This window comes from Nycticebus coucang, chromosome 8, assembly GCF_027406575.1.
Source record: "Nycticebus coucang isolate mNycCou1 chromosome 8, mNycCou1.pri, whole genome shotgun sequence".
NCBI classification, from domain to species: Eukaryota; Metazoa; Chordata; class Mammalia; order Primates; family Lorisidae; genus Nycticebus; species Nycticebus coucang.
The window spans coordinates 63,302,888-63,320,820 of NC_069787.1; the positions used below are offsets into that span (position 1 = coordinate 63,302,888).

The 17,933-nt window shown below is 45.8% G+C and overlaps 1 protein-coding gene and 1 non-coding gene across 3 annotated transcripts in view; one reads left to right on the plus strand and one right to left on the minus strand.

The window, feature by feature from the left end:
• The first annotated feature begins 716 nt into the window (after positions 1 to 716).
• KAT2B (lysine acetyltransferase 2B) overlaps positions 717 to 17,933 on the plus strand; it is a 119,038-nt gene continuing 101,821 nt past the window's right edge. Inside the window, exon 1 of one of the 2 annotated variants that reach the window (XR_008381763.1) lies at positions 717 to 1,136. Coding sequence is in view for 1 of the 2 variants with exons in the window: in XM_053599924.1 (XP_053455899.1) it covers positions 834 to 1,136 (303 nt within the window). In the remaining variant the exon portion in view is untranslated. The remainder of the gene's footprint in view (positions 1,137 to 17,933) is intronic. The other variant, XM_053599924.1, reaches the window with a different exon arrangement.
• On the minus strand, positions 16,141 to 16,244 carry LOC128593071 (small nucleolar RNA U13). The gene has a single exon (XR_008382247.1). It is a non-coding gene; the product is annotated as a small nucleolar RNA U13 (small nucleolar RNA).

The window sequence follows — 17,933 nt, forward strand, 5'->3', positions numbered from 1 at the left end:
TAAAAAGAGAAATGGAAAACATCACGCCTTTATTTTGGTGAATTAGCAACAAAGAAAAGGATTAGCATGGACGGGTACTTTTCAAAATTTTTTTTTTTCTCTGGCTCCCGCTAGGGTGGAGGAAGTTGTCTTCTCTTTGAGACGGAGTGGAATGTAGTGAAAGGACAAATGACTGGGATGTCCCCCCCCCCGCCCCTGCCCCCGCCCCCGCCCAGCCGCGGGTCGGGATCGCAAGGGTCAGATGGGGGGCCGTGGAGGGGGGAGGTTGCCGGCAGGTGCCTGGGCTCCAACCCCCTGCCCCCACCCTCACCCACACCCGGAGATTGGCCTCGCCCCCTGGCGGGCGAGTGCTAAGTGTCGGGGCACTGTGGTGGGGGTGCAAACCTCCAGGGCAGCGGAAAAGAGGCCGTGGTGGCGGGGGCTGCCCCGCCACACACCGAGAGGCTGGTGCTCGCCGGCATGCACCCCTAGTCCGCAGCCCCGAGAAACATGTCCGCGGCCAGGACGCGGAGCAGAGTCCCGGACAGGAGAACCAGGGGAGGGCGTGTGCAGTGGCGGCGGCGGCAACGGCAGCGAAGCCGCTAGTCCCCTCCCTCCTGGGGGAGCAGCAGCCACCGCCGCCGCAGCCGCCACCTCCAGCGCGCGGGCCGCGGCCAGAGCGAGCCCGGCGAGCGGCGCGCGGGGGAGGGCGGGGGCGGGGAGGGGGGTGGGCGAAGGGGGCGGGAGGGCGTGGGGGGAGGGTCTCGCTCTCCGTCGACTAGAGCCCGAGAGGGAGACCCTGGCGGCTGCGGCGGCTCTGACACTCGGCGCCTCCTGCCGTGCTCCGGGGCGGCATGTCCGAGGCTGGCGGGGCCGGGCCGGGCGGCTGCGGGGCAGGAACCGGGGCAGGGGCCGGGCCCGGAGCGCTGCCCCCGCAGCCACCAGCGCTGCCGCCCGCGCCCCCCCAGGGCTCCCCCTGCGCGGCCGCAGCCGGGGGCTCGGGCGCCTGCGGTCCGGCGACGGCAGTCGCTGCGGCAGGCACGGCCGAAGGACCCGGAGGCGGTGGCTCGGCCCGGATCGCCGTCAAGAAGGCGCAACTGCGCTCCGCTCCGCGGGCCAAGAAACTGGAGAAACTCGGAGTGTACTCCGCCTGCAAGGTACTCGCTCGCCGCTCCCGGCCTGCGGATGGGTGCTAGGGGCCCAGCCCGCGGGACCCCCGCCCCCACCCTCTCCCGCTTCCACCTCCACCTCCCGCCTCCCGCCTGTGGCCGCTCGCTGCACCGCGGAAGTGCTGTAGTGCCCGCGCCCAATTAGCTGCTTCTTGGATAGGAGTCCTGCTGGGTTTTAAGAAGGGGAATCTCCTACAGAGCCTCTTCATTCCTCCGAAGGAACAGCCCGGGCATCCGCGCTCCCGTGCTGCTCTGGGGCTTTGCTGCTCTGTAGGAGCTCGCCGCAGGCACTTTCCCGGGAGTGGAGCAGCGCTCTGAGTGTGGCGGGCGACCTAGAGCCAGAGGATTATCTTTTGAGGGGTTCTTCTGCACTCGGCCTCTTCCCGTGCTCCCCCGGGTGCAGGGAAGTAAGGGAGAAGTAGACTCCTGCACTCCTGGTGCTGTGGGAAGGCAAAGGGGGAGGAACGTGGGGGGTGGGGAGGTGGGCACAGTCCAAGACGAGTGTCCTGTGGCGCCTGGCGCCCTCGGCTGGGGCGGGGGCGCTGCGGCGCGTGGTGACAGCCCTGTCATTATTGTATTATTACTTGTTTAGTTAAAACGCTGTCCCAGCTGCTCGGGGTGTAAACAGGATTTGGCAAGGCGACAGCCCAGCGTGGCGGACGCTACTGCTCAGTTTGAGGACACGTATTTCTTGTCATCCCTTCTCAATGCCAATTTTAGGAACCCTGTGGCCCCCAGCTGCAGATCCAGATGTGGGAGCTGTGCTCCTGAGGTGGGATGATTGCCCGAGGCCGCGGGGCAGGCTGGCCCTGCACTGTCAGCAGCGGCTTTGTTTTGACAGGGTGACAGCTGAGGGGGGCGGGGACTTGGCCTTGTCAGATCCTGCGGCCTGTGGCTCAGGCAGGGAAGAGACACCCTCACACACCTTCCCTGTATTCTTTCCGCGTGCTGCAAACAGGGTCAAGTTCCCAGATTCCAGATTCCCACAACCTATAGTGAAGACTTCTGAATTTTGATGTAAGGATTTTTTGTCCTGCTTAGAACATCTTTTCTCAGCTATGCTGTTTTTAGTACACTTTCTCAAACGAAGTGGAATGCCTGTGCTTGCTCTTTTACCACAACATATGCTCATGTTTATGTTGAGCACCCATGTGTCCTATACTAGTTAGATAAATATTAATATTTGTTGAATGTAGGATCTAGGTCAGTGCTTCTCAAACTTCAATGTGCATAGGAATCACCTCCAGAGCTGATGAAAATGCTGCTTCTGAATCAGTAGGCCTGGGGTGGCTGAGCGTCTGTATTTCTAACAGACTTCCAGGTGATGCTATGTTAGTCTGCAGACAACATTTGGAGTAGCAAGAGCCTAGTTCAGGCCTGGACAATGTATTATTAGTCCCTTTTGATTTGGTAGAAAAAACAGAAGCTGTGAAATAATAATGACACGTGATTGTTACTTATGCCGAAGGAATGCAAACAAGATAAAGTGAAGGTGTGCTTGTAAGAAAGGTGAAAGCCGGAAGTTGATTGTGAAGGGTATTAGACTAATGAAAACAGTGCACTGAGGGAAGTAGGCAGAAGGGAGACCTGTGTACAGAATCAAGAACAATTTTAATTACTCAGTGGGTCTGGCAGTTTGCAGACAGAGTGGGCTCATGTAGGAACTGTTTCCACTCAGTGTTTCTGTATCAGCCTTATTTTTAAAATTTATTGAATTGTCATCACCAGCACCTTTTCTTCCTGCTGCCTGCTGTTGCCTTAATGTCTGAAAAATTTCCTGAAGTTTTGATTCTTTCTAAGTCATGAGCATGCGACCATGCGTACCATATATTGATATTTTTGATCCTGTCCAATTTCTTTCTTTTTTTTTTTTTTTTGTAGACATAGTCTCACTTTATGGCCCTCGGTAGAGCGCCGTGGCATCACACAGCTCACAGCAGCTTCCAACTCCTGGGCTTAAGCGATTCTCTTGCCTCAGCCTCCCGAGTAGCTGGGACTACAGGCGCCCGCCACAACGCCCAGCTATTTTTTGGTTGCAGTTCAGCCAGGGCCGGGTTTGAACCCGCCACCCTCGGTATATGGGGCCAGCGCCTTACCGACTGAGCCACAGGCGCCGCCCCGATCCTGTCCAATTTCTGTGAGTGAAATGTAGTACCTCTTCTAAAGTTGGTGATTGAGTGTTTTCTATTTACATTCATGACCCAACTTAATAGAAATTGGAAAACCTCTTTTATTAAAGGCTAGGAAATTATGAAAGCGTCAATTTTTTTTTTTTTTTTTTGAGACAGAATCTCACTTTGACAACACTGGTAAAGTCCCATGGCATCATAGCTCATAGCAACCTCAAACTCTTGGGCTCAAGTGATCTTGCTGCATTCAGCCTCCCAAGTAGCTGGGACTACAGGTGTCTGCCACAACGCCCAATTAGTTTTTCCATTTTTAGTAGAGATGGGGTCTCACACTTGCTCAAGCTGGTCTTGAACTTCTGAGTTCAAGTGATCCTCCCTCGTTGGCCTCCCAGTGTGCTAGGATTACAGGTGTGAATCACAGTGCTGGGCCAAAAAGTGTCAATTTTTATTTGCCCCCTCATTCAATAAATATTTAGAGGGTTCTCAACAGGGTGCTAGGCACCATGCTTTTGTGCTGAGTCTATGGTACGCAGAATCCCTTCTTTTGTAGTTACCGTGTGTATGCACATGCGTGCGCATGTAGTCATGCATGTGTTCTGGGCCTAGGGAGGAGGGCAGTGAGTCAAATTACAATGAAATTCAATAAAGCTGTTTTCTTAGAGTGGTCTGGGGGCATTTCATGGGCCGGGCCATGGTAGGTTGGGAATAGCTTCCTGGAGGAAGTGTCAGTGGCTGCTAAGAACTCTTTGCAGGGCAGAATGGGGTAGAGTGAAGTTTCTTGTCTTGGAGAAACTGAAAGCAGTTCTGAAAGCTTGGAGTGCAGCCAACTGGAGCCAGACCTTCATTGGCCTGGGCCACTGGATTGGAGGTGGGGAGGGGGTGTGACCAAGAGGGCACTGAGGAAGCCAGAAAAATTAACCGGGGGAGTCACATTATCTCAGATTTGTTTTTTTTTAAACTGAGCTTAATTGTGTAGAAGGGGTGCTAGAGAAAATATTCTGTGGTTGCTTCTCAGCTTGTCTCTGCATGGAGTATGAGGGCAAGCCTTAAAGGACAGATTGTTCTACCTTTTGCATGAGCTCCTTGTCAAGTTGGAGAGAATATAGAGGTAAGAGAATGAGGTGAGACTTAGGAAGAGATGAAGTAGTTTACTGAAGGCTATTGAAAGAAAAACAGGTCCCAGACCTGATAAAACATCTGGCCTTTAAACTTCACTAACTGATAAAGAAGGGAGCTAGTTCACAGCCAGGGTGGTGTGCCACACCTCAGAGAGAATTAAAAAAAAGAAAGAAAAAAAGAAATAAACAAACAAACTTGTTTTACAGGATTCAGGATAGAGTTTTTTGAACTGTGTCCCAGCAAAGTTGCTTCAGGGTCATTTTGTTCATGTGTGACATAGACAGATTGATCCTTAAAAATGTAGTTCTGTCCACTTTATGCCCCTACTTGGACCCTTTCGTTTCTATTTACTGGGGTCCACAAGGCCCTGCATAGCCTGACCACTGTCGTCTCTGCTTGTTTTTCAGAGCTTTGAGTTCATGGTTCCTTTTCACCTCAGGATCTTTGCACATGCTATTCACTGGGACTAAAAACTCTTTTCTTCCTTACTTTAAAATTAACTCCCAGTTTTTTCTGTAGATCTGAGATTCCTTGACTTTCTTTTTTTTTTTTTTTTTTTTGTGGTTTTTGGCCAGGGCTGCGTTTGAACCCGCCACCTCTGGCATATGAGACCGGCGCCCTACTCCTTGAGCCACAGGCGCCACCCTCCTTGACTTTCCTTTACCTCTTTGGACAGACTTACTATTAGAAATTCTCCAAATTCAGCTTGGTGCCTGTGGCTCAAGCAACTAAGGCGCCAGTCACATACACCTGAGCTGGTGGGTTCGAATCCAGCCCGGGCCCACCAAACAATGACAGCTGCCACCAAAAAATAGCCAGGTGTTGTGGCGGGCGCCTGTAGTCCCAGCTACTCTGGAGGTGGAGACAGGAGAATCACTTGAGCCCAAGAGTTGGAGGTTGCTGTGAGCTGTGATGCCATGGCACTCTACCCAGGGTGACAGCTTGAGGCTCTGTCTCAAAAAAAAAAAAAAAAAAAGTAGCCGGGCCTTGTGGCCTGTAGTCCCAGCTGCTCGGGAGGCTGAGGCAAGAGAATCGCGTAAGCCCAAGAGTTAGAGGTTGCTGTGAGCCGTGTGACACCACGGCACTCTACCCGAGGGCGGTACAGTGAGACTCTGTCTCTACAAAAAAAAAAAAAAAAGAAAAGAAAAAAGAAATTCTCCAAATTCTCCTGTACTCTTCCTTCCTAGTACTTTTATTGTGATTGTAAATAAGTATGATTATTCGTTGTGTGTTTAGAATCAGTGAACAGATTATTGTGGTTATTGACTGAGTGAATGAACTAGAGAAGAGAAAATGGAGGAAATGATTAGCTATTAGGATAGCAGTTGTGGAATTTTAACTTGATAATTATACTTCTTTGTGGTGGAGGAGATTTTTCATATAGGGCATTTTTCGGTATTCTGCAGATGTTGATGGGACTGGGTTTTTAATGTCATGAAAGAAACACCAAGTGAATGTATGGATAGCCTAAATCTGAATCTCCTTGAAAGTGTCGCATCTAGTACTTTAAAAGCAAAAACAAAACTATTGATTTACCCTTTCCAAAGAAATAGGCCATGTATACATGAGGATATTAGGGTGTAGTGGCTAAGAGCATGGGCTTCAGAGTTCAGCTTAAGCTGAATTCATATTTTAGGATATCCAGCCCAGTGACCTTGGACAAGAACTTCACCTCAACTGCCATTTCCCTGTCTAAAAAGTAGGGATAATGCGATCCCCTAACAGCATTAAAGTGGGCTGTATTACCCATCCCACACAGTGTTCTTGTCCATGATAACCCTCATAGCAGCTCAGGATCAGGGAGACAGTTAACTGGGAAATCAAGAAAGTGTGAGATTCAGTCTTGAATCTCAGCTTTACCACTTGTGTGATCTTGGACACAAGTCACTAAGTTTTTCTCTGGACCTCTATTACTACATCTATAAAATGGTGACCATTCTTCAATCTTAAAATTAAAAGAGTAAATGTCCCCAAAGTTCCTAGAACCTACAGATGCTGGATTAATGCTGGCTGAACTGAATTGCCCAGTACTTTACTTGTATGTCAGAGTCAGTGGCCACAAAGCATTTACTGAGAACCCAGTAGATTAGATTCTGGGTTGAGTGCTATACTTAGAGACTTCCATGGGCACAAGACTATAAAATTGGGTGGCGCCTGTGGCTCAGTCTGTAGGGCGCCGGCCCCACATACCGAGGGTGGCGGGTTCAAACCCGGCCCCGGCTGAACTGCAACCAAAAAAAAAAGACTATAAAATTAATAATAATTTTATTTTTAATTTTTTTTGAGTATTTATTTTTATTTTTTTCAGGGTCTCACTATGTTGCCCTTGGTCGAGTACCGTGGAATCACAGTTCACAGCAACCTCTAGCTCTTGGGCTTAAATGATTCTCTTGCCTCAGCCTCCTGAGTAGCTAGGACTACAGGTGCACACCACAGTGCCTGGCATTTTTTTTTTTTTTTTTTTTTTTAAGTTGTTGTTTAGTAGGCCTGGGCTGATGTATGTGGCTGGTGCCTTACTCACTGAGCTACAGTGCTGAGCTTAATCTTAATTTTAAAAGTAATGGTTTATATTCTAGAAGGGACACCGTAGAATACGCAGAATGGAGGTAGAGGTGCCAGTGTAGGAGGAAAAGCATCCAAAAAAGCATTCTCTGTTGGCTGAGGGCTAGTGGACAGGGCTGTAGGACAAACCTTACAGGTGGGGAAAAACCCATAACATAGCTCCCTACAGCAAGAGACTTATGTGGCTCAAGATGTCAATAGTGCAGAAGTTGAAAATATCTGCTTTAGAGGAAAATTAGTGTCCTATAATAACATAAATACTTTTGAAGCATTGGAAACAAAAATAATGATTTTAATATGAATTTGAATAATACTTGAAATCTAAAAAATCTCCCTTTGTGAAATCATAGGCATATTTTTTTTTTTTGTGGTTTTTGGCCGGGGCTGGGTTTGAACCCGCCACCTCTGGCATATGGAACCGGCGCCCTACTCCTTGAGCCACAGGCGCCGCCCATCATAGGCATATTTTTAAAAATAGTTTTATTTTGGGGTGGTGCCCTTAGCTCTGTGGCTAGGGCGCTGGCCACATACACCCAGGCTGGTGGATTCGAACCTGGCCGGGGCCAATTAAACAACAATGACAACTACAACAGAAAAATAGCCGAGCGTTGTGGCACCCGTAGTCCCAGTTACTTGGGAGGCTGAGGCAAGAGAATCGCATAAGCCCAAGAGTTTGAGGTTGCTGTGAGCTGTGACGCCATGGAAGTCTACCAAGGGCGACATAGTGAGACTCTGTCTCAAAAAAAAAAAAAAAAAAAAAAGTTTTATTTTGGTCTAATTTTTAGATCATAAAACTCGCCCCCTGTAAATATGCAGTCAGATGCTTTTGAGTAAATGTATACAGTTGTATATGTATCACCGTAATCCAGTTTTATAACTCTTCCATTCCCCCAGAAAGTTTCATTCTGTTTTGAGTACCTTTTTATGGTGATAGTTTGTATCAATTTATTGTTGACTTTGCAAACAGAAACCAAGTTAAAAATCTTTTTTTTCAAATTCTTTAAGTAGGCAGTATTGTTATAGCAAAATGTAGAACACAAGGGGAAGTAGATAGAATATTTTAAAAGATTAGTGTTTAGTCACATACATCTATTGCATACAGTTATATCATATGTGGTGACCACTAAAGGCTGAGAGCCAAACACACACAGGAAAAATGTTTTTCATTTGGCAGGCGGAGTACAAAAAGCCTGAGAGAAAGATGTCCAAATTTACTTCTGTGTCCTCATAAATTTTCAGGGAAGATGGAAATTCAAGCTGCAAAGCCTTCAGATTGCAATTTGTAGTTTTATGTAACTGAGAAAGTAGTTTACAGGGCAAAACAGAACAAAATCTGCTGAGGATTGTTTTGTTTGAGGAAGCCTGGGCTTGCAAATAGCGATTTGTGATGCAGAGCTATTAAAAAAAGATTTTTGTTTTGTTTTATTTTTTAAAACCGTTCAGCAGATTTAAATCCAGTTGCCTATCCACGTTGGCCAGATTTAATTCTAGGGTTGTCAGGTTCAGCCACTGGGTCTTACATATCATAGGGAATATTGAGGGTGAAATGCACACTTTGCCGTGTGACGACAGCGCTAATAAAATCTGAATTTTTAAGGCACAAGGGGTTCTGATTTACTTCCTCCTAAAGAGAAAGTAGCTATTTAGGACAAATTGTCAACAGTTTCCTACTCTTGATTTAGGGTGCCTTTCTGTGATTTGAACACAGGACCAGAACCGGCACACTGGCAACCTGCATGTGGGGAGAACACCAGAAGAATCCTCCCCGCCCCTCTCCCCACACTGGGTACTCTTGGGCAGCCACTTCACTGCCTGGTTTCAGTTTTCTCCTTGGTGAAGTGGAAGTCCAGGTGCCAGCTCATTGATTTACTGTCAGTGTTAAATAGTTTATCATATGTGAAAGTTCTCGGAACACAGGCATTCCACAAATGTCTATTTTATATAATGCCCCATTGGTGTCAGAAGTCTGTGTTTTGCCCAAGTGTTATGTCTCATGTCACTTGATTCTTTTAAACTGCGGGTAAGAGGAAGGTGAGGAAGGTAAGGAAGGTCATTTTACTAGCAGGGAACTGAGACTCGAAGAGGTTAAGCGGCTTTCTTAAGCTTCAGTGGTTACTCAGGAAAGTGCCAGCTCATAGAGATTCTCTTTCCAGTGCACCACCGGGTTGCCTCCTCTTCCAAACACTTTCTCAGGATGGTGGAGGGGGTCACTGTTCTTCCGAATGGTTTCAGGAGAGGATTTCATTTGTTTCAGGCATTCTACTACTCTCATTTCATGTTTATTGTACTCCTGTTAAGAGGTCTGTTCAAAGACTTTTCTAGACCATTGAAACTGTGCAGGCCATAAAGTAAACAAAGTGAGTGTTCTTTATTACTGGCTTAAGACAGACACATGCTGCCTTTGATTGTTTTAAAGCTGACAATCAAGACCGGTCACTATGCTAGCCCAATAGAATTCCCTGTTGAAGGAAGATGAAAGAAGTATCTATTCAGGCTCTAGAAGGTACCAAATGTGGCAGAAAGTTAATTGACTTTCTTGAGTTTAAAAGTCCCCAAACAGTTCTATTTAAGACTGTAAGCATAGTGATGTCTCAGCACAATCAAAAGAAAGTCATTTAAAAAAAGTTTAATTTCATTATGCATACGGTAATGTGCTCAAATCATAAGTTGTGAAATCACCAAATTTCTACATATGTGTACGTCTGTGCAGCTGTTGCCTAGATTAAGCTATAGGACGTTTCCAGTGCCGCAGAGGGCTGCCTGATGCCTCCTTCCCACACCTGGTAACCCTTATTCTGACTTCTATTACTGGAACTTAGTTTTTTTTTTTTGAGACAGAGCCTCAAGCTGTCGCCCTGGGTAGAGTGCTGTGGCATCACAGCTCACAGAAACCTCCAACTCCTGAGCTCAAGCTCGAGCTCCTGTCGCCACCTCCCAAGTAGCTGGGACTACAGGTGCCTGCCACAATGCCCAGCTATTTTTTTTTTTTTTTTTTTGGTTGCAGCCACCATTGTTGTTTGGTGGGCCCGGGCTGGATTCGAACCTGCCAGCACAGGTGTATATGGCTGGCGCCTTAGCAGCTTGAGCCACAGGCCCAGAGCCTGGAACTTAGTTTTGTATTAAACTTTACACAAATGGGATCGTATTGTTTGAACTCTTTGGTGTCTGTCTCCTTTCTCTCAATGTATCTGTGTGACATGTATCCATGCTATGTACAGTCATAATTTATAAAGATACATGTTTTAAAATTTAAAAACAAGTTAAATATTGCCAGTCATTTTCATGATGGAAGTCATTGGATATGGAAAACCTCATAGAATGAATTTTAATTAGCTTTTTGAAAGAAAGGATAGGAGTTTGATAATCAGGTATACTAGGAAGGAGAGGAGGAATGTGGACAAGAAATTAAGGAGGGTCTGGGTGCGGTGGCTCACACCTGTAATCCTAGCACTCTGGGAAGCTGAGGCGGGTGGATTGCTTGAGTTCACAAGTTCAAGACCAGCCTGAGCAAGAGTGAGACCCTGTCTCTAAAAAAATTGACAGGCATTGTGGAAGACACCTGTGGTCCTGGCTACTCAGGAGGCTGAGGCAGGAAAATCATTTGAGCCCAAGAATTAGAGGTTGCTGTGAGCTATGAGGGCTCAGCTCTCTACCCGGGGGAACAAAGTGAGATTCTGTTTCAAGAAAAAGAAAAGAATAGCGTAATTAAGAAGGTATACTTGGCCAAGTTAATGTAGCCAAGCAATGGAATGGATGAGAGGCAGAATGATGGGGAGTTGGGTGCAGGCAGCTGGTGATGTCACAGCTGGTGGAATGTCCAGCCTGCACAATTCCTTCTCCCTTGGAGTCTGTATTGATGAGTCCCGAGTGGTAACTATCCACGTGAAGTCCTGTTGCCACCTGCCCCATTTCTGAAAGATGACTGGAGTAGTTATACATTGTATTCGATAAGCCACACGGAACCACACAAGTTGGAGTGATGGCAGGTTTCCTAAAAGGCTGGCCAGAACCCAGGATATAAATCGGACAGTGTCGCTTCTGTTGGCATAATTGATGGAGCTGTTGGAAAGTGAACTTCATTCCCATGTTCTTCAGAACTGCCTGCTGAGGCCACTCAACACCACCTTCTCCCCAGGAATGGTAGTGAGAAGCAAAATTTACTGTATTGCACCATATAGAGCTTTTATAGCAACTGTAGCCCTGAAAACTAGTATTGAATATGAGTTCATTCAATGGAATCATGTGGACAATCTACTCATAGATTAATAATTAGTCTTTTCTGTAATTGGTATATTTGATACATGGGATTTTCATCTTTGAATTTACTTAGTGTGTAAGTAAATACACCATCGGGTGTTATATGTATTATACTGATTTATTCATTTAACATTTAATCCCACAGCCTTTGCTTTAGATTTCTGCTCAGGTGGTTCCTGTTAAAACTTCTTTTGACAGTTTATCACTTTGTTATAATTGAAATAGAATTGAATATCTTATAATTCTGGATCACTTTTATCTCTGGCATCTCATTGTGCAAGCAGTTATCCCCTGCTTTGAACACTTTTCTCCCCCAGACAGCTCTGTGTCTTGATCTTAAAGCCTCATTCCAGCCTGTTCTTAAATGCCAGCTTCTCAGGGAAGACTTCCTGACCCCTCTCATCTAAAACACTGGTACTCCATCCATCACTCTGCAATCTTACCTGGTTATATTTCCCTTTACTTCACTTACTAATATTTGGAAATTAAATATATGCGTGTGTTTATATATATTATTTATATATACATACATATAAATGAGGTAACATACACATATAATATATGTGTGTATATGTATATATATGAATCATTTCTTATCTACCTCATTTTGACAATAGAAGCTCCATGAAGCAGGGACTTTGGTTTTTTCCGGGTGGGCAATACCTTGTGCATAGTAGGCACTTGATAAATATTTGTTGAATAAATGAGTAATGTTGTATTCACAGGCTTTGTGAGATTGAAAGAAAGGAAATTGTGTTTTAAAGATGAGGAAACTGAGTCACAGAGAGTTTTAGTTCTATTTATAGCTAAGTGCAGTTCTCTTTAGCTCATGAGAGACCTGATGGCAGGCAGCGTTTGTCTGATGTCCTTGACTTCTGCTGTTAAGACCCAGCAAACAAAGTAAGTCCTACATTGTAATCCTCTGAGTGAATGATGTAAACTTTTTCAACCATCATTTCTTCTTCTGCAAATTAAGAGTTTAATCTTCACAAAGGTATTGTGAGAACTGTGAGAACCATGTGTTAAAACCTGTAAAGTGGGGCACAATGGAAGCTTATGTGGCACACCTCCTAGGGGTGAGACACAACCACAACAGGGACGTTACCTAAGAAACACAGACGTTGTAACCTAAGCGTTGGTATCCTCATATTAATCTAAAAGAAAACAGAAAAAAATTATTAAAAAACCCTGTGAAGTGGGAAAATGTTAACATACAGTCAAAAAATCTGTATTATATTAGTGAAATAGAAAAAATGTCAATGATGTATAAAGGCATGTTTTCTAATTACAATTTATGTTGCTTTACTGCTTCCTTTCTTTTCTTTCTTTTTTTTTTAAACTTTTTTTTTTGAGACAGAGTCTTACTATTTTACCCTCAGTAGAGTGCTGTGGTGTCACAGTGCACAGCAAGCAACCTCAAACTCTTGGGCTGAAGTGATTCTATTGCATCAGCCTCCCAAGTAGTTGGGACTACAGGTGCCACTATAAAGCCCGGGTATTGGCTATTTTTTTTTTATTTTGAGGCAGAGTCTCACTATGTTGCCCTTGGTAGAGTGCCATGGCGTCACAGCTCACAGCAACCTCAAACTCTTGGGCTTAAGCGATTCTCTTGCCTCAGCCTCCCATGTAACTGGGACTACAGGTGCCTGCCACAGCACCCGGCTATTTTTTTGTTGCAGTTGTCATTGTTGTTCAGCTGGACCAGGCCGGCTTTTAACCTACCAGCCTTGGTGCACGTGGCTGGCGCCATAACCACTGTGCTACGGGCGCCGAGCCTGGCTATTTTTTTGTTGTTGTTATTGTTGCAGTTGTCATTGTTGTTTAGCAGGTCCGGGCTGGGTTCCAACCCAGTGTATGGGCCAGCACCCTAACCACTGAGCGATGGGGCCAAGCCTTGTTTTTTTGAGACAAGAGTCTCATGTCACCCTTGGTTGAGTGCTGTAGTGTCACAGCTCACAGCAACCTCCAACTCTTGGGCTTTTTTTTTTAACTATTTTATAGAGATGGGGTCTTGCTCTTTTGGTTAGGCTAGTCTGGAACTCCTGAGCTCAAGTGATCCTTCTGTCTCAGCCTCCCAGAGTGCTAGGATTACAGGTGTGTGTCACCTCGCCCAGCCTCTGATTACTTTAAAGTCTACAATAGACTTCCTTTAATTTGTTCCTCTTCTGTTTTAGCTTATTATTATTTTTTAATCATGAGGTAAATGCATTTATTTGGGGAAAAAAGTATGAATTATGTCTCTAATGATCCATTTGGAATGATATACCATCTAATCTCTGGAGGAGGTTTAGGGCAATCTCTTCAGTGACCTTAGGGCAAGATATGGGGGGGATGTTTCCATTAAATATCACACCATCCTAATCCATTCATGGCATGCCCTCAGCTTGTGCAGCCTTCTTGGAGGGTTGTGTGGTATGCAGGAGATTCCAGAAGTACAGGGATGAGGCCTGAGTAATATTGGTATTATAGTGACTAATGATGGCCGTGCTGATTTGCATCAACTTCAACAATCCAGTTTTGAAACTGGGTGGTAGGATGCCAAAGAAGCCAAGGTCAGCATACTTTGAAATAATGAAGTGAGTCATGTAACCCAGGATTGGCACATACCCACAGGTCTATCTGACTCATCCCACCTCCAGGGGAACACGTCCATGATTATTGGTTAATTACCTGTGCCCAGTTCTGTGCCGCATGAGCAAAAGGAAGCAAAGCCACCGGAGCCCCTTGTCTTGCTGGGGAGACAGACGTGGAATGAAAGAAATGTTAAAGTGAATAATCAAGCATGAAGTGGATGTGGAGAGAAACCATCACGAGCTGGTGGGAAGTAAAGGAGCGGGTTCCAGCCCAGGGGCAAAGAGGGCAAAATCAAGCAGAAAAGCAAAACTGAAGGGAGGAGGGCATAAGAGTAGTTTAGAATGTGGCCCTGGGCACCAGCCCGACTGGTTGGATTCCTGATAGGTGATCATGGGAAGGTTACTTACCCTTTACAAGCCCCAGGTTTCATACCTTTAAATGCAGATAGTGATAATGTCGACTTTTTTTCTTTTTCTTTTTCTTTTTTTTTTTTTTAGAGACAGAGTCTCACTATGTCACCCTTGGTAGAGTGCTGTGGCGTCACAACTCATAGCAACCTCAAACTCTTGGGCTTAAGCGATTCTCTTGCCTTGCCACAATGCCCGGCTATTTTTTTTGTTGTTGTTGTTTCTGATGTCATTGTTGTTTTAGCTGGCCCTGGCCAGGTTTGAACCACCAGCCTCGGTGTATGTGGCTGGCGCCCTACCCACTGAGCTACTGGCATCGCCCAATAATGTCAACTTTTTCCATTCAGGTAACCAAATTGTTGTTCAACATGCCTGGTGTTGATTTAGATGCTGGTGATATAGTGACAGGTGGGTGGGTCCTTAACTGTTGCATAGCTTGCTTTCTGGTAGCAGACGTAGATAGAAAGCAAGGAAATAACAGAAAGTGGTGTGTGCTACACAGAGAATGCAAACAATTAAATGAGAGTGCCTGGGGAATTCCTTCAGATATGTGCCCAGGAAAGTCTCTCTGCAGAGGGGACATGAGCTGGGGCCTGAATGATAACAAGAAGCGAGGGAAGTAGGTGCCAGTGGCTGAGCAAAGATGCTCCAGCTGGAAATGGTGTGGCACGTGCAGGCCCTGCTGGGAGACCAGTGTGGCTAGGTGAAGGTGGGTGAGGGACAAAGGTAGGAGATGAGATGCCAGAGAGAAATGGCCAGAATGCTGCATTAATAGCTTTAACACAGGGAAATGTTAATATCTTCCATTCTGATCAGTTTTGACAAGTACATACCAAGACACAGAACTTTACCGTCTCCCTAGAGTGTCTTGCCTTTCAAATCTCTCTCTTTTGGAAGCACCCACTAATCTGATTTGTGCCCCGTGGGTTAGTTTTTCTATTCTGTAATTTCACATAAACAGTAGCACACAGTATAGACTTTTTTTCACTCAGTGTAATGTTTTTGAGATTCACCCGTGTTGTTGCATGTATACGTTGTTAACGTCCTTTATTTCTGAGGAGTATTCCACTGTATGGGTGTGCCAGAGTTTATTTGTTCATCTGTTATGGACATCTGGGCTGTCCGATGGATTCATATTAGAATAGCCTCTTAAAGTGACCCCTCTGGCTGCTCAAAGAAGAATAAAGTGTACAAGAGAAAGACTAGAAAAAGAGGGCCAGTTGGCAGTTGTTGTAGTCTAGATATGAGGGGTGGTGTCTTAGACCAGGGTAGTAGTAGAGGGGGAAGGGTGGGTGAGAAGTCAACAATTTGGGGCAGCATTATTAGGGTACAGGCAACAGGACTCAATTTGTTTTTTTTTTGTAGAGACAGAGTCTCACTTTGTTGCCCTTGGTAGAGTGCTGTTGTGTCACAGCTCACAGCAACCTACAACTCCTGGGCTTAGGCGAATCTCTTGCCTCAGCCTCCTGAGTAGCTGGGACTACAGGCATCCGCCACTACACTATTTTTTGTTGCAGTTTGGCCTGGGCCAGTTTTGAACCTGCCACCCTCAGTATATGGGGCCAGTGCCCTACCCACTGAGCCACAGGCACCACCAGGGTGCAATTTGTTATGGGGAGAGGGGGTAAAGAAAAGCTAGAAATAAAGGATAATGTGTAGATTGTTGGCTTGAGCAACTGAAAGGGTGATATTTCATTTACCAAGATGAGGAAGTTTATGGGAGAAGCAGGTATGAAATGGGTAAAAAATCTAATGATCTGTCTCTGAGGTATTAAATTGGGTATGTCTGTTAATAGTCAAGTATTGTCTTGATGGTAAAATGAGATAATCCATTTAGCAGTTTGGTATAGAATCTGGAACCTTCTAAATGCTCAACAAATGTTAGCTACTGTTACAGTTAACAGCAGTGCTAAATATAAATAATAATTATTGATTTTTTTTTTATGTCAGCGGAGTAATGTGCTGACATTGTAACAAGGTTTTAGGGGGGCACATCTCACACATGAGCATGAAAACCCTGTCATCACGCTTATGAACTATAAAACGATCTTGATAAAAAGATGATCCAGACGGTGCCTGTGGCTCAAAGGAGTAGGGCGCCAGCCCCATATGCCAGAGGTGGTGGGTTCAGACCGAGCTCTGGCCAAAAACTGCAAAAAAACAAAAACAAACAAACAAAAAAACCCCCAAACGATCCAAATAGGAGAAAAACGGAAAAACTGGTAAAGCGAAACAGCGGGAAATAGGGTCTGCTAGGTAGGAAGAAATCTGATAGGATTTCAGAGTGTCTTTGCACTTTAAGAAGGAGGAGACACAAGATACCTGAGAGTGCCAGAGGGAGTTCTGGGTTTTGGTCTTGACTCCTGGGCTCTTTGCCAGCAGGGTGAACTCTGGCAAGCTGTGTCCCTTCTCTGGGCATTAAAGTACTTGTCCTACAGGGCTATATGATTTGGGCTGCAGTTACCGTGGAAAGTATGAAACACAAATGCTTGACATTATTGTTTAGGAAGCATTTTAGAGTGGAGTGATGCGGGCAAGTGCTAGGGTGGGAATGGGAAATGTGTTGGAAGAGGAAGAAAGGGCTTCTTCCAATTGACTGATAAAGGTCTGGAGTTGGACCCTGGCATGAGAAGGAAGAAGGTATAAATCTGAGAAATTTTGAAAGAAGACTCAGATGTCTTTAGGTGAGGACATCGAATACAGGGATATTGAGCCTCAGGACATGGGAGGAAGGTAATGCCAAGAAAGTAATAGGATGGTTCAAAAGGGGTGTTGGAGTGGAGGGCAGGCCTTGGTGTGAAGTTTACCGGGCAGAGAGGCCAGATGTAGGCAGCTGGGAATGTGGGCTAGAAGTTCTGCTTTGCAGGTTGGGCTGGTTACGTGAATTGGGAGAGTCATCAGCCCAGATAATGAATGATACCAGGCGAACATGAGCTGTTCAAGGAAATAATATTTAAGACACTATTCATTTTGCTCATCCTTGTGGACTTGGTACCAAAATGATAGGCTGAGGAGTGAGAGATCTGTCAGTCAGCTGGTTGTCTGAGCTGCTCAGTGCCAGCCAAGCAGTTTGACAGATCTTCCCACTGGGTCGGAGACTAGGCTGACTTTTTTGTGCTGGCTGCTTTGCATCTACACAGATAGTCTGAGAATGTGGCTCGGTGCCCGTAGCTCAGTGAGTAGGGAGCCGGCCACATATACCAAAGTTGGTGGGTTTGAGCCCAGCTTGGGCCTGTTAAACAACAATGACAACTGCAACCAGGCATTGTGGCAGGCTCCTGTAGTCCCAGCTACTCAGGAGGCTGACGCAAGAGAATTGCTTAAGCCCAAAGTTTGAGGAGGTTGTGAGCTGTGATGCCATGGCACTTTACCAAGAGTGACAGTGAGACTCTGTCTCAAAAAAAAAAGTTTGAGAATGTGTGTGTATTAAATTTAAAAAACATGCGTTGGATTTAGCATTCTAGGGCATCAGTTTCTAGGCCCTGGTGTCACTAAGGACCTCCTGAGACTCTTCTAGGGATGATGTGCGCTTGGGATTGGACCTGGAGAGGTGACTCAGATATAATGAAGCCAGCCCCTGGGCCATTTGGTAACCTTGGGAGCCATTCCAGCACCCTTGGAGATACTGCCTGAGGGTTTGGGGGGTGGGAGTGGGAGGTTGATTTAGCCAGACCTATTATTCAGCTCTAGCAGAGGCACAAGGACTTCCTCCTAACAGGGATGTTCTTAAGATTTTT